Here is a 17,041-nt window from a genome sequence, read left to right as displayed (position 1 = left end):
CCTTGATTAGATCATTTGTAAATGACTTAAGAGGATTACGAGGATTAACACGAACTGATAATTCTCCGACATTCACATATGCCGATATTATTAAGTATAGTGCAATTAGAACTGATTTCGGTATACTCTTGTGATATTATTGTATAAAGTAAAAGAACACAATGGGAAAGTACTACAAATGTTGAAGTAATGTTTATTATTGTTACGGTAACCTCTAGTATCAGATATTCGGAGTACCAAATGTTCGAAGCAATATCCTCTTTATAAAATGTCCACAGACATATTATATATCTGTGGTACTATAAGAGTATCGAAGTATTATCAGTACGTGGCAAAGGTGTTTTCCTTTATATTAGTTGCGATTTTATAATATCGCAGTATATGAATATCAGAGTAAACCTCTGTAATCAATAAAAATAAATAATATAAGAATGGGATCGGCTGTGAAATCATAGTTACAGCACAAAATAGAATTTATATTTTCTGTGGTTATAGTGTACTTGTCTATTTTACGCACGAATAAACATTTAAACAAGGGGACATTTAAAATTATGATAAAGCACTTGTTCAAGCGACATAGCACTATAATAAAAATAATTTCCTTCCTTATTTTGGCACACCACCCTTTACATTGTTATTCATATATTATATATAGACGTGAATGTTAGTACAAGAACAGTTTGGATTAATATTAATATCTATAGAAGAGCCGATCCATTACTTTATCAAAAAATAGATCTTATCTATTGTGCAATATTATTGTAAATGATTGTAAAAAACGTTATCACCAATTTGAACTTTAATAATTGTTTTCAATATAATATTAGTTAGTAATTCTAACATTTTTAAAATATCGAAATTTAAAATGGAAGAAATACAAAGTACAGCAGGAGCAATCCCTGTCCGAAATGAAAAAGGTTATTTTTTTTTGAATTATAGAATATGTTTAGATATTACTGATGTATTTTCATTTTATAGGCGAAGTATCAATGCAAAAAGTAAAAGTGCATCGCTATATTACTGGTAAGAGACCTCAATATGCTCCTCAATCAACTTCAGAAGAAGAATCAGATGATGAAGACTTCATTGAACAACGTAATGTTCGTGGTGGTTCTCCTATGACAAATTTTAATGATGAAAAAATGGTTCAGCTACCATCTAATGCTCTTGATGATGCACGTCTTAGACGTTTAGGAGGATTAACTTCTCGAAAAGGACAAAAAGAAAAACGACCACTTCAAGAGCCTGAAATAATAAAAGATTCATCATCTGGTGAAGAATCGGATGTTGAGCAAAATAGAAGACATCGCCGTCAAGTATCCGGTGATGAAAAAGACAGTAATGATGATGATGGAGATTTGAGTGATAGTGAAATAGAAAGAAGAAGGCAAAAACTTAGGCAAAGAGTTTTGAATCAAACCAAAGCTAAAGTAAGTTTTATGTAATTGGTATTAATGGTTAGAAGCCACATCGTCATAAATTTGATTAATCAAATTTTTGTAATGCCAGTAATTGTACAATGCACTTCCAGGATGATAAAATTCAAGTTATTTCAAATTTTCAAAGTCTTTTTTCTCAACTTAGGAGCTAGGCATTGCCAAAAGAATCAAAATAACTTTAATTTTATATTCAATGTAGATTACATTCATATAAAATTTATGAAAATAGGCTACCCAATCACTATAATCACTTTTTTTACAGTTTTTCAATTTAAAAAAAGTCAGATAAAAGGTATTTATATAAAATACAAAAAAATCTAGGCGTAAAAAATTAATACAAAAAAAAAAAAAAATGAATTAACACATCATGGTAAAATTAATACATTCTCAGCTTCAAATTATTTAATTTAATATGTTAACTGATTTGTTTAAAAAATTTTAGATTTTGTAATTGTAAAATTTTTATTTGACATATAGGAAATGAATGAAGTACTAGAAAAGGAAGAAGAAGGACATGGTTCAGATGATGATAGCAGTGATGAATCGTCCGAGTATGAAGAATATTCTGGTAGTGTATTTTTAATTTTTGAATTTAACCAGGGCTGGATTAAGACTTAGTTGGGCACTGGAAAATATGCCCCCTTTCCCCCATAATCCGGATCTGAATTTAACAAACTCAAACATAAGTATATATAATTCATATAACTTGAATCTTTCAGCTTCTGATGAAGATGCAGGTCCTCGTCTTAAACCAATTTTTGTCAGAAAAAGAGATCGTGTAACAATTATACAAAAAGAAAAAGAAGATATAAAACAAAAGCAACTTGAGTATGAACAAAAAAAATTAGCTGAAGAACGCCGTAGAGCTACTTTAAGGGTACATTAATACTTAACTCTCTTTATAAAAGCTACAAAATTAATATTGAATATAATAAACTAAAACAATTTTTAAAAAAATATTAATTAGCAAAGTTTTATTAGCAAAGTTGTTATTTATTCTTATTATAAAAAAAAATGATTTTAATTCTTAATAAAGTTTAGGATTCTTCAACTTGAAATTATTTAAATTACATATTAAAAATGTAATAAATTTTAGAATACTCTTACTAACAAAGCAGTTAATCAATCATCATATTAATAAACTAGTAATTTTGAATACAGATCTTTTAAATATTAATTATTTGTATTTTTTATAGATGGTTGAAGAAGAAATTCGTAAAGAACAAGCTTTAGTCAAAGCTAATACTGCTCCTACTGAAGCAAGTCTAGAAGATGTTAATACTGATGATGAAAATGATGAAAATGAATATGAGGCCTGGAAACTCAGAGAATTAAAAAGAATTAAGAGAGATAGAGAAGAACATGATTTGTAAGTATTATTAATATCCTATTACTAATTACAAGCTTAGACATAGGTATAAAGTTTAAAATTTTATTATACATTACCATATTGAGCTTTAATAAGTCAAATTGTGTAAGTGATAAATTTTATGAAAATGTGATATAGGTATCAAAATATTCCTGAAGTTTTGGTAAATAAATTGTTTCAATAATCATTAACATAAAAATATCCTCAGTTTGTTTTATTATCATTAAAAGATATGACAGAAACGACATACCGTATATGTTAAAGCTTCAAAATTGGTCTTCAATATTTTTTAAAGAAATATGTTAATAATCTATATTGCACTGAATATGCAAAAAAATCAATATTTTTGTATCTAACTAATGGGGTGATTAAAAATTATTAAAAAAATGGTTTTTTTGATTCTTAAAAACAAATAAAAATGTAGATTACATGATTGTACCTATTAAGTATTGACATATTCATTTAATAATTAAAAAAAAGAAGTTGTGATAGTTTCCGTAACTCAGTAAAAATTAATATAAAATTTCTTAATAAGGACTAAATACATAATCCAATCTTATTAATAGTAATTCAAATAAAAAAAATTCAAATTGGAACTTCAAAGTTATAATTTCTTGTAGTAAAAATGATGTTATTTCTTTTTTATTTAAAAATATTTGAAAATAAAACTGTAAATACTGATTAAAAACATGACTTAAATATTATTCTAGACGTGAAGCTGAAAAAGCAGAAATTGAACGCCTTAGAAATATGACTGAAGAAGAAAGACGTTTAGAGTTGAGACTGAATCCTAAAAAGGTTACAAATAAAGCTGCTAAAGGAAAATATAAATTTATGCAGAAGTATTATCATCGGGGTGCATTTTACTTGGTTAGTCAACTTCAAATATTTATGTAATATAATCTAGTGAAATAGATTTATTAGTAAATTTTTAATGAAATTCTATGATAATTAATAAAATCAATTAAGGCTGATATTTGTGTAAGATCTGTTTTTAAATATAAAACAATTTTATATAATAGTCACTTGATTTCCATAATATAATAATTATATTAGGAAATTTGTTATTTTTAGTTTTATTTTGATTTATGAATTAATTTATATTTTTAGTTTTATTCCTTATAAGAGTGCCAACTTTATTTTATTAATGGTATTACGCCATTTTATGTACTTGCATATATGAAAATGATCTAATTAAGAAAATAGTTAGTCCATAACTACATTTGAATCAGTATTTCAAATGATGTCACTGCACACTTCTTATAGTAATACATATATTTCTATATGCTGATTTGAAAATTGTTATTGATCAGTTGTTTTCTAAATTTTATTGTTATCTTATATGTGAGCTAGTTAAATATGCAAGTTATTTTTATATAAAGTAGAGATTTCATTAATAGAATATGAGATTGCTAATATGGATAAAAAAAAATACACAATTCATAAATCAAGAAAACAAAAAAAAATATGGTTGTTAAATTATTAATTAAAAAAAATCTAGCAACTAAAATTAAAAAAAAAAATTTTGTGTAGGATGTATTTTACATAACCTTTTTATTATAATTTATTCAAAATTTTAGGATGAAGAAAATGAAATCCTCAAGAGGGATTACTCATCAGCAACGTTGGAAGATCATTTTGATAAAACAATTTTACCTAAAGTTATGCAGGTAAAATTAAAATAATAATTTAATTAATTCAACTTTGCTAATCTATTTTTTGTTCATTTAAGGTTAAAAACTTTGGGCGCAGTGGTAGAACTAAGTATACTCATTTGGTTGATCAAGATACCACAAGTTTTGATTCACCTTGGGTATCAGAAACTTCACAAAATCTAAAATTCCATACTAATCAAGCTGGCGGTATGAAACAAGTGTTTCAAAAACCTACCTTAAAAAAACAACGTTCAAAATAAAAGCTCTTGATTTTTTAGATAAAATGAATGTACATTGACTAAATTTTATAATAAATTTGAGAATTAAAAAAAAAATAATAATTACAGTTCCTTTTAAATTTATAATACTACATAAAATATATATCAACTTAATCTTTTAAATGATCTCAGAACTTCACACAGATTTTTTTTACAATATTATATTTAATTGAATATTTATCAATCATCCTGTTTTTTACATAAAATAACCTATGATGTTACAATTTTAATTTTAATTAAATATAAATTAGTATATACTAATAAAAATTAATGAACATTTGAGTTTTTAAAACTATGTTTTTAATTTATCAGGATATAGATTCATATAGTGACTACTATGTTGCACAAAATACAAATATGACTATCATATAGATCAAAATGGAACGGTAAAAGTCTTTTTCAGAGACAGGAAAATAAAGCTGACATGTATCAAAAGTAAAATTGGTAATATTCTATTTGAAGAATCCGAGGTAACAAATCGCTGGAAAAAATACCTAGAACACTTATACGGAGAGGAAAAAGATTCAGACACACAAGAAGAGGAGGAAGAAGANCACACAAAATACCTAGAACCAAAAATATAAATACCAAAAATACCTAGAACACTTATACGGAGAGGAAAAAGACACACAAAAAGAGGAGGAAGAAGATTGGTTAAACTCAGAATGTGAAGACTGAACCATAATGAATGAAGAATTCGAAAAAGCTTTAAAAGAGTTAAAAGATAGGAAAGTTCCAGGGGTAGACGAAATACCAGCAGAATTGATTAAGAATAGCTGAGAAAATGTCAATAATGTGCTATATGAACTAGTTTATAGAATATATGAAACCGGGAAAATACCTTAAGAGGAAAGAAGATTCCTAAAAGCTCTGAAGATTAGAAGAGCTAAACTAATCTAAAATAACTATTTTATGAACACATTTTGATTAATATATGAACAACTTTATATCTACTATGTGAATAAAATATTAATGTTTTTTATAGGTTTATATATTTAAAAATCTAAGATAACATTTATTATAGGAATATTAACTAGTGCAAAAGATCATACATATGGCTACAGTAGTTGTAATTAACTCTTTAATAAGTTGATTAAAAGTATTATAACAAAAAAAAAAACATACTAATTAATTACTTAAAAATATAAACAAATTTTCATTAAGAGTGGTTGGGTTTGTCATATTGAGTTGCGTCAGAAAAATTTCTTTTTTTTTCCTCGCCTTTATCCCAACTATTTGTCGTCGGACACCCTCATTCTAAACTTCCATTTGACACAATCTCTCCCATCATTTATGGTCACATTGATTAATTTTCTCCCTATTTTATCCTATTAACAATATATCATCAGCGAACAATATGCAACACGATACCTTTCCTGATGATGTCCATACACCGCAGACACTACAAGTGTTGGATAGGCCTGTACAAATGACTAGTGAAACAGATACTGCACAAGTTGTCCATCTGGCTGGTATCAAATACTTTATTCTTTAGGCCTTCTCCGTCTCTAACTACTTTATTTTCTCTTACCTATAGTCCCCGCGTACATCTGAGATAGGACAATCTGCCTAAGTTCTGTTCAGGGTTCTTCATACTTTTTGACAAAATTTTACACCGGCTGTCGACTTGGCACAATCTTACATAATATAAGTACACTTTTGCAACTCTTCGATTTTGTCAGGAGTGACAAGCGTGACTTTTTACAATCCCGTAATTATATCACTATAATATAATTACCAGCTATCTTCATTTTCCAAAATTTTAGGAAATAAATATTAAGATTTTATTTTGAAAAGATTACTAGTCAGAAATTGTTATTGCTTCATACTCATTGTCATTAGCGCAGTTTCCATAGTAGCTCCCTCAAATGAGTTGATTTTTTTGATGGGGAGATAAAGAAATGTGATAGAGAGCTTTCCGTCAGATCTATTACCAAAATTGATGAAATAGATTGATATCGCAGACTAATTTTTCAAATTACGCATCTAATCTATGTAAATCTATGCATATATGGAATTTACTTTAATAATTACAAACAAGAAAATATTTGAACCGCTTTTATTAATTAAAGTCCTAACGTTAAATCACAGGAGTAAGAAAGTGCAATGTATATTCTTACATTTCACGTACATACAGGGGAGTCAATGAAATATTCGGAAATGGTTTAGAAAATTAATTTGCCTCTCGATTCGCAATAGTTTTATAGACCTTTAAGTATGATTAACATGAAAAATGTTTGAACAAGTAATTAAACCATACTTAAGTATGGTTTAATCACTGTTCATCGCCTTACAAACCTATAATTATATGTTTGTAAGGCGATGTCATTTCAATAGGCATTTTATTTTTTTCTAGACTATGTCCAAATATTTACATGATTCACTGTACGACACAAGACGAGAGTGAAATCGATAACAAACTGTTCGTTAGAGGGCGAACCATTCTATATTTATGTCTTCGTGTATAGAGTACGCTACACATAGAAGCTTAAAGAAGATTCGGCGAAGAAGAAGCATGTAACGTAGATCGCGCTCCATCTAGAAACTTCTCAACAAATGGCGGCCACCATTTACAACAGTTAGTGGTTTTACTACTATCTAGTAGTATAACCAGATGCTTATAATGTGTAAAACACCTAACTCATCTACGAGTGATATTTATTTTACTTATGGATATTTATATTATACCGATGAATAAAAATAATCATTTGTAAATTTTTTTTTATCAACCATACCATAGATTAAGTACGCATTTAATTATTTAATTACTATTAAATTTATAATCGTACAAAATATCTGTAATTATTATTATTTCTGATTTTTGATCGTGAGGACAGTTATGTAGACAGATTTAGCATTATGACTACTGAATTGAGCCGCTATTGATATAGCAAACCAGTTTTCTACGTGGCGCTATCTAGTCAAAAGTAGCCAAGTTAACTAATTATTTTTTATAAATAGATAGCCTTGCATTAGAAATTTAAAATACTTTTTTCAATTGTATGTATAAAAATATAGTAAAGATTTGCATTTATTAAAAATGTAATGAATATCCTCCAATGAGTTAAAAAAATTGTTTAAAAAATATCCTGAGGAAATATAATGCAAATTTGGTTTGATATCGTTACGTTAAATAAATCGCTAATTGCAGAATTTTTTTTTTTAATCCGACCTCTGTTTAAAATTACAATTTACTACAAAAAAACATACCAAACTCTAGACAGTTTTTCATCTTTATTGCAAAATCAACAAAAATGATCCTGTCACCTTCATTCATTATGTAATTGAATAGAGTCAGTGACATAAACAGGATATCTTAAAAGGGAAATGCCATATTCAATAAATCTCAACAAATATTTATTATGACCTATTTTTTTTGTTCATCAATTCATTTTAGAAACTAATATGGTGGTCAATAGGGGATTGAGTTTGGTCTTTGTGGCCTTAATGTCTACACAACAGACTGGGATTCTTATTATTTTATTTTATTTTTATGTTAAACTTCAGCTTCGAATTATTTCACATAAAAAGGAGCAACAGATCGGGAATGACGTTGAGGAACTCTAAAACAAATTAAAGAAAGCAAATAGGGAGAATCAATATTACCTTGTAATAAACTATTTAGGAAATTAATACCCGAGATCCGTCTACGCTCAGTCAGCGAAACCAGCCCTAGTTGAGAAGCAACTGGTCCATAGTTGTGAGGTTCACAAGGGATATTTAATCTAAAACTAGCACATCTCATAAATTTAGGCTGAACCCTTTCAAGTCTAAGAGAGTCATTGAGCTCACGCGGATCACATACCGCCTAATATTTTCCATACTTCTACTGGCATTTCATCTGGTCCTATTGCTTTATTTTTTTTCATTGATTCCACAGCCTCCCCATACCTATTTCTCACTAATTAAATCTACCAGTCTCTCATTCCACGAGATATCCTCTAATGTCTCTATTAGGTACTCCTCATTCAGTAATTTTTCAGAATACTAGTTTCACCTTTTTTTCACATCATCATCACGAAATATAATTTTTATATTAACGACTAATATAATTTTAAAATTTTAGGAAAACAGAGACAATATTAAAGAAATTTACAAAAACAATATGTTACTCCGGCCACACTTTTTACGCTGGTACAAGTGCCTCTATACATATCCTCTGTTATATTTTTGTACCCATTGAATATTTTTATCAATAATGACGACTTTAAAATCTCTTTCAATGCTTTCAAAACGTTTTCTTCAAATCTATAAATATCATACACAGGTTTTTCTTCTTTTTCCTATACTTTTCTATTAGTTGCTCACATAAAATAATGGCTTCATTATTGGCTTACCAGGCATAAATCCAAACTGAAAGTTAATATTTAAAATTGTATTTATTTTTTTATACTGTTTGTCTCTGATTTTAAAATAATTTTTTTTAGAATTAATAGTATTTTTTGACTTTAGTTGTTTCTTAAACAACCTATATATTTATTATGTAATCTTAAAAGTAATTTTTTTTTAAATATGTAATATACTCCTGAAATATAAAATGCGATATTTTTACATCACTGCCTACCAAAGAACAAGTAAGAGATAATGAAACAATAAAAAATGAGGATAAATATTTTTTAAGTGGCCCCTTCGCGATCAATAATATTGAACAATAATTGATATTGCGCAATATTATTGAAAGTTAATTATGGATATTGAAGGATTGAACAATATATTGAAGAAATCAAACAGGGTTGGAAATTTATTGCACAACACACAATATTATTGCACCTTAGCATGTGATATTGTACAAAATTACGCAATAGTGGTTATGGGTTATCGGTTAGATACATTTTTAAAACAGTGGTAATTTATAATATCACATAAATTGATTGTAAATGTCACTACTCTTATGTAAACACGCATTAAATATACGCCTGTGATGATAGGTTCATAAGTAGAGAATATTTTTCAATTGAATATTGGACAATAACATTGAGAGGTTTAGGGCAAATAAATATTGACACAATTTAATTGATTCAGTATTATTGATCGTGTAGGGGCCGCTTAAGTCATAATAACGAGAAAAAGTGAATTGTTATCATTTATTTTTGTGGCGTTCGTGACAACAGTTAAATCATTATGGCCGTAGAAACAGAAATCTATTTTAATATGAAAAATATTAAAATGTTCGTTCTATTTATTAGAGTAAAACTACCAAAATAATTGTTAGAAAAATAAATGCTTAAAAAAAGCGTTGATAAATATATCTTATTCTTTTTTTAACTTTAATGAATTATCTGACTAAATGAACGTGCCGGTGTACACGTTCGCCATAAGTACATCAAACTAATTGACTAATTAATTTTACGAAAGTCTCATACGACTAAAACGTTATTGTTAGCACTTTTAGCTGTCCAATTTTGAAAAAAATTATTCACCATAGTATTTTTATAATAATCATCATTATCTACAAGAAAAGTGGTGGAAAATATTTTATTAACATGAAACTCGAGGTCAAGGTGTCTGCCAATATAGATTGAAATATCATTTGTACTTCAAATAGTATATAATACGTTGCTATCGATAAAAGTGCCAAATAGTTCGTCAAGTCTATTCGATCATTATCATATAATATTTGGATTATAAAAATTCCATGTTCTTGTAAAAATTGAGTTTTTTTATAATAATAATAATAATAAGTACAATGGCTTTAATCGGTGATGTGACAACCCTTTTATGTCTCATGTTTATAATCCAGATGATTAAATCAACCAATCAAGCCCGATCAACCCAATTGATTCAATTGCGTAAGAACTTAATTTTAATTATTAACAAAAATATAATATTTCTGGTATTTATTTATTTTTTTCTTTGATATTTCAAAGCAATTTATAATAATTTATCTTTTTACAGCTGATGGATTCATAACATGTAAGAGATCTGATCCTTTAGTAAACAAATGTATACAAAAAGCACTACAATCTGGAGTTCCACGTGTACTCAAAGGTAAATAGACCTTTTTTTTTTAACAAAATTTTTTGTAATTTTTTTATATCACATAATCATTGCTTGAAGTGCTTGAGGATGTACCCTTAACATGGTTATATATTCTTAAGCACTTCAAGCAACAAGACAATCCATGAAAGCTTTAACACATTCATAACATAATCATGTTAAATAAAAGGGTCCCCAATTATAAAAATTAAAGTTAAAATTTTTATTTTTGATATAGGATAAAAAAAAAATTATTCAACCACATATTTTTGTTTTGTTTAATCAGATAATTTTCTCTTTACAATAATTAAAAAAATTCAACATTTTCTGAAAAATGAGTGTCTTACTTAAAATCAGTCATCTTGTATAGTTAAATTGCAATACTTAAAAATTTTTACTACCTTAAGTACTTATATAAGTTTAACCATAAAATATTCAATAATTACACTTGAAATAATTTTTACCAGATATTAATTTTAATTGGTTTGATTATAAATATATGAAATTCAGTAAAACGATATGAATTTATTTGTTTTATACTTCACCTATTTTCTTTTGTGTAATTTTTGTAGTTTTCACTTTCATTTAACAATTACTTGTAATTATTTGACATGAATAAATATTTTTAAACGTTTCCACGTTTAATAACTCTACTGGTATTCAGTATTTGGAGATAATATATGTTAACACATTTACCAGCATATAATATTATAATTTAATAAATTAAAACAAAAAGTTCAGTGTTTTATTATAAAAATAATAATATTACTTTTAATTGATATGCATGACAATAGTTAAATGATCATGAAAATACAATAAATTTGTAATTTTAGGTTATCCTAATTTAGATGTGGTACCAATCGATCCATTATACATTACTGAAATGGATATTGAACAAACAAAAGGTCCATTCGTATTTAAACTCAGTTTAAAGGACATGAACATATTTAACTTTGGTTCAGTAAAAATATTATCGATTAAGTAAGTGATTTAAGATAATTATTGATACAGATTTTAGTAGATACCTACATTTTGCTCACAACAAATTTAACTGAACATTAGTAAACAATGAAAAATATCTTGTTGAAAGTTGACTTTTTTTTACTATAATTGTGTACTATTTTAGCTTATTTAAGAAAATTATTATTATTATTCTACTAATTAGAAAATATGGTAAAAAAAATAATTTTTGATATTGGTTTATAACTTTTTGATTTTAGATCAGACATTGATAAATATTTATTCAACCTTAATGTGGAATTCTCCCAACCACTGATTCTTGATTCTAATTATAAAATTAATGGAAAAGCGATTATATTACCAATTAATGGTGAAGGCAAAAGTAATCTAACTTTAGGTAAATACTATTATTTGTCATTTGAAACATAAACTTTAGAAATTATTCTTATTTTGATAACTATTGTGATTAATAGAAGACGTTAAGGCATCAATAGACGTGAAGGGACGTCCAGTGGCAAAAAATGGACAAAATCACATGGACTTAGAAATATTAGACATAAAATTTACCTCAAATAGATTATACATTAACTTCGAAAATCTTTTTAATGGTGATAAATACATGGGTACGTATAATACAAAATATATATAGCTGTGAAGTTTTAATATTCATATTTTTTGATTAGGAAATAATATGAATAAATATCTGAATAAAAATTGGAAAATGATTTTAAACCAAGTACAGCCAAGTTTTGAAGTAACGTTGGGGAACAAATTGCAGTCAATAGCTCAAGCATTTTTTACTAAAGTCCCTTACAACACACTATTTAAATAATATTAAATTAAATAAAAAATGTACAAATTAATTTTGATAAGTGTAATAAAATTTAATAATATTGAATAATAAAGCTGTATTTATTAAAAATCAAGTTTTGTTTTTTTTTTGTACGCAACTGATAACGAATAACCATATTATGGTTATAGTTGACAAATAGTTACAAGTAAATAATTTAAAATTAGGTAATTTTTTCGTAAAAATTGCGAACTTTTTAATTGTAACGGTAATTTTTTATAGTAGAAAAATTAATGGGATGATTTTTTTTAAATGTCATGGTTTGTTTAAAAAAATTTAATTTGATATAGATTAAAAGAATATTTTCTAAAATTGAGTTAACAATTTTTTTGTGTATACGTAAGTTCAAATCATTCTTGTACTTTCCTGTATTTTATTATATGTATTTTTATCAAAATAAAACCGAAACAAATATTATTGTCATTAGTATTGTGTATATAAATTTTATTTGGGATAAGTGATTTTAAAAAAGGTTATAGCATTTTTAAAATGTAGAATAAAATTTTTTAGTAGCGTAATTTTGAGATATTTTTTCTAAATTGATACGTATGATTTTTTATCATGATACGTTCAATTAGATGAAAATTAAATTCTTTTGATGCATAGACCAACAAAGTCAGTCCGATGGGAGTTAAAAAATTTCATGAACAGATATAAGAATTTGCACAATGCAGTGAAACCAATACATTCTTAGTATCGCATCGAAGTTAAAATAGACAAGTAATTTCTCTCTTTAAAATCCTCAATTTTTTAAATAACTGATCCGTTATAGTCGTCAAGTTTAAATCATCTAAGACAAGATTAAGTTCATAAGGGTCATATCAATTTTTATCACTACCACATAAAGACAATTTTGGCATACAATTTTTCACTTCGTCTGATGTTAATTTTTTAGCCTTGTATATTTTATTAATGTTAGTATTTATTTTTAAGTTCGTAATAACGCATACTTTTAATGAATTTTTGATATTTATTAGACAAACTACACATCGAAATAATATTTTTTATTATTTATTAGTGATTACTGTGTGTCGTTGAGAACAATCCATTTTATTTTTTAATTGTTTATCTAATGATTATACAATTTCTATTTCATAGGAAAAACTAATAAATTTAAAATTGTCTATTGAAATAAATGAAAAATGGTTTTATAATTTTGACTTAAAAATTGAGTATGAGTACAGTACCCACATCCAAAATGTATTTTAAATCGATGAATTTTTGATAATCAATCGATTTTTATTTAACTGTCTTTTGATATTTGAATTTAAGATTTTTTTAAAACTACTGCAATTATCTATGTAAAATAATAATAAATCAGAGATAGAATAAAAAAGTAAATTTATATTATTCTAGTGTTTTACTTTATTATGTGGTAGAAAAAATGTTTCATTTATTATTTTAAATCGTTTTTCATCATGTTTGACTAAAATGAGCAATAATATATGTAACTTGTAATCATTATTTCCTCATTACAAATCAAGTAAAATTTTTCGTTATTAAATAGCTAACTTAATGTTAATAAGTTATAAGAACTTATTATGTATTGTTTTTGTTGTTTAATATGTAAGTAATATGTATAATACATTAACAAAGAAAAATTTTTGTTAACTTATTATTTAAAATAATTTGAATGAAAAATTTTAAATTCAATTTTTTATTTTTTCAATGTTGTGCTGAAATAAGTTATTAAGATCGTTGGTTGCCAAAAAATTTAATTTCGCTGTTGTTTTATATTGACAATATAATTGGTACAAAAAGACAAGTTTTTTTTAACTTATTCGCACAGCGAAAAACACTAGTAAACTGAATTTTTCTTCTATCTTTTGCATAGTTCATTATCTTCAGTATTTTCTTTCATTTCATCATTATTTTTAAAATTATTATCATTTTCTTCATCAGCATTTATAATTTTAGATCATTTTATTATTGCTCCATTAACTTCAACGTTACGTTTCTTCTTTTTAACACCATATTTGCTTTTTTGAAATGAAACTTCTTTATAGAGAGTCCGAAAAAATAAACAGATTATTGAGCGTCACGGTAGGCTATAAAGTACATTTTATATTATAATAATTATATTATTATATTTATGGTAGCTATTTAATAAAATACCCTAAACGTTAATGAAAAAATATTTTAAGTTTTAAAATAAAATTAATAATAATAAATTAATATAATTTTAATTTAAAAGAAAATTTTTACGTGAATTTTTTATTTTATCCCAATAAAAACCTAATATTTTATCATTTGAATGACTTTGAAAGAAGTTTCATTTCATTGACGTGTACTCGTAACACGCACTGGTCTTTTAATTTTTTCACACTGTTGTTACTAATATTGTTTTCGTAAATTTCTTTCATATGCTCTCCGTTTTCATAAAATATATTATACTCAATTTGATAATTACATTCGTATTAATTGTTTATATTTTTTTGTTCATTAATATTTTTTATTGTTTTTTCACTGATGTCATCTTTGATCATTTTAAAATCTAACATTAAGACATTTGTGATAAAAGTAGTAATGGAATACAACCCGTGCCGAAAAATAACGTTGAAGACATCTAAAACAAAGAGGGAGGATTCGATCAAGAAAGACACTGGACTACTTGGCGAAGGTTCGGATTGGAAAGAAAAATCGTCAAATAGAGAAGGATAGAGGTTAAGTACAAAATGGGATGGTTCTCAGTTGCCTAATAACTATAGAAGAAAAAGATTAATCAAAATTAATTTAATTACCGAAAAATATTGACGGCCAAATTGCCATTCTACCAATCAGAAATAAGACTTTTAAAGGTCGATTCACACTATATGGAACGCCACAGATCGGCAGCGTTATGTCAAAATATCTAACTATGTATTTATATCATATTGTTCACATACACCGCACATTTAAGTGATGTTGACGTTACGTAAATACATAATTAAATGTTTTTTGACGTGACGTTGACGTTCCTTATAATATGAATCAGCCTTAAAGGTGTAAGCAGATGAAGATTAAATATTTAAAAAGTTAAAATGTTGATTAAAACATTTAAAAACGCCTTTAATATTTAAAATGTAAAATTTGATTTTATAAGTTGTTTAAAAAAAAAATTACATTCTGAAATTAAAAAATTAACTATGACACGGCACCGCCTTACGCTCTAGGCTGGCGCTCACCCGCGTCTCTCGATATCAGCCGTCCACCTATTAATATGACAATCGATTGTCATCGGGTGTCTTGCCGCCCTTGACACCGTGACAAGGCCGCCGCCGAATATGTATCACTGATAATGCGTCCTGTTTCCTTTCCGACGTTCACCTTAACTGGTTATTTACGATTGTTGCGATTGTGATAAATATTAATACTTATTTATTGTGCTTTCGTTTTTTTCAACTTTGGTTGTGAAATTGTTTATAAACGGATTGCTGCCCATTAGGGTGTCCCTTATTTATAAAATTAAAAAATTACAAAGTGCCACCCCCTAGAATTATTCAAATACATGAAAATATAAATTGTACAAAATTTGGTGACGATTGGTCAACTCTAAGACGTGCCCCAAGGGGGTTAAAAATAACCCCTAAGGGTGATTTTTTAGTTTTTTATGACTATCTCAAAAACTTTAGCTTTTTCGAAAATGTTTATTTGGACTATTTTGTAGGTATACAATTTTTCTATAAAAAGTATATTTACAAAAATTTTCGAAAAGTTCTTAAAAAATAAAAAATATAAAAATAAAAATAAAAACGTATATGTTCTATTTTTACCATTAAAATTGTTAATTTATAAATCGTTCACTGTAAAAACATAAAAAAAATTAATTTAACCGTTGTTTTAAATTTAATTTTCTATACATTTTTAATTCGATATTTTTTCTATTATTAACTATTCAAAACCTACAATTTTTTTTAATTTTAATTAAAAAAAACACATCAGAGTAAAATTAATACCGTCTCAGTTTCACATTGAAGCTAAAATAATGTTAACTTACAAATTTATTTACGAACAGAGACTATATAAACTTGTAATAAAAATACATAATGTCGAATATTATTTAAATAATTAACTCTTTGATTGACAATTCAAATTGGCCACGAAACAAAACAAATTTTCAAACAACAAATAGCCTTGGCCATCCAACGAGCATGATGAATTGGGCCAGGAATTTTAAAATAAATTCTATGTAAAGGTGTTTCACCAAAAAATATTATGACCAATTCTAAAAGTTTCTTATAGTCATCTCGAGGTTGGTATTTTTGTAATTGTTCAAAACTAAATTTCAAAATATCGTCTTTTTTTGTTTTTAATTTTTCTAAAATAACAGTATCTTCTATTCCACTTAAGTAATTTGTTTTATTTATATTTTGCCAAGACTTTTGAAATTTATTGAAAATAGGAACATCTGGTTCAGATTGCGTATTAAATTTTACTTCAAAAACACTTTTCAATATAATTTCATAAATTTGATGTCTGCATAGTAAGTACAAAATATCACGCCCTAACATTTGCATGGAATTTATTTTAAAATT

At 26.2% G+C, this 17,041-nt stretch overlaps 2 protein-coding genes across 2 annotated transcripts; both read left to right on the top strand.

The window, feature by feature from the left end:
* The first annotated feature begins 523 nt into the window (after positions 1-523).
* LOC126898752 (microfibrillar-associated protein 1) lies at positions 524-4,805 on the top strand. The gene is made up of 8 exons (XM_050673067.1): positions 524-917; positions 979-1,430; positions 1,917-2,007; positions 2,159-2,316; positions 2,636-2,808; positions 3,519-3,678; positions 4,389-4,478; positions 4,541-4,805. Exons 1-8 carry the CDS (start codon positions 866-868, stop codon positions 4,721-4,723), a joined length of 1,359 nt encoding a protein of 452 aa, XP_050529024.1. The 5' UTR covers positions 524-865; the 3' UTR covers positions 4,724-4,805.
* A 5,310-nt stretch (positions 4,806-10,115) lies between these two features.
* LOC126898761 (protein takeout-like) lies at positions 10,116-12,603 on the top strand. The gene is made up of 6 exons (XM_050673079.1): positions 10,116-10,530; positions 10,637-10,729; positions 11,551-11,698; positions 11,938-12,074; positions 12,151-12,300; positions 12,361-12,603. The coding sequence occupies exons 1-6, from the start codon at positions 10,428-10,430 to the stop codon at positions 12,507-12,509; spliced, it is 780 nt and encodes a 259-aa protein (XP_050529036.1). The 5' UTR covers positions 10,116-10,427; the 3' UTR covers positions 12,510-12,603.
* Positions 12,604-17,041: the final 4,438 nt, after the last annotated feature.

This window comes from Daktulosphaira vitifoliae, unplaced genomic scaffold, assembly GCF_025091365.1.
Source record: "Daktulosphaira vitifoliae isolate Bord-2020 unplaced genomic scaffold, ASM2509136v1 Scaffold_2, whole genome shotgun sequence".
NCBI lineage: Eukaryota > Metazoa > Arthropoda > Insecta > Hemiptera > Phylloxeridae > Daktulosphaira > Daktulosphaira vitifoliae.
This window is presented reverse-complemented; position numbering and strand designations above follow the sequence as displayed.

Coding starts and splice junctions, on each gene's coding strand:
- LOC126898752 (XM_050673067.1), top strand. CDS start 866: ATGGAAGAAATACAAAGTACAGCAGGAGCAATCCCTGTCCGAAATGAA. Junction 1,431..1,916: donor TGAATCAAACCAAAGCTAAA/GTAAGTTTTATG, acceptor TTTGACATATAG/GAAATGAATGAAGTACTAGA. Junction 2,809..3,518: donor GATAGAGAAGAACATGATTT/GTAAGTATTATT, acceptor ATATTATTCTAG/ACGTGAAGCTGAAAAAGCAG.
- LOC126898761 (XM_050673079.1), top strand. CDS start 10,428: ATGGCTTTAATCGGTGATGTGACAACCCTTTTATGTCTCATGTTTATA. Junction 12,075..12,150: donor CAAAAGTAATCTAACTTTAG/GTAAATACTATT, acceptor TGTGATTAATAG/AAGACGTTAAGGCATCAATA. Junction 12,301..12,360: donor TAATGGTGATAAATACATGG/GTACGTATAATA, acceptor TTTTTTGATTAG/GAAATAATATGAATAAATAT.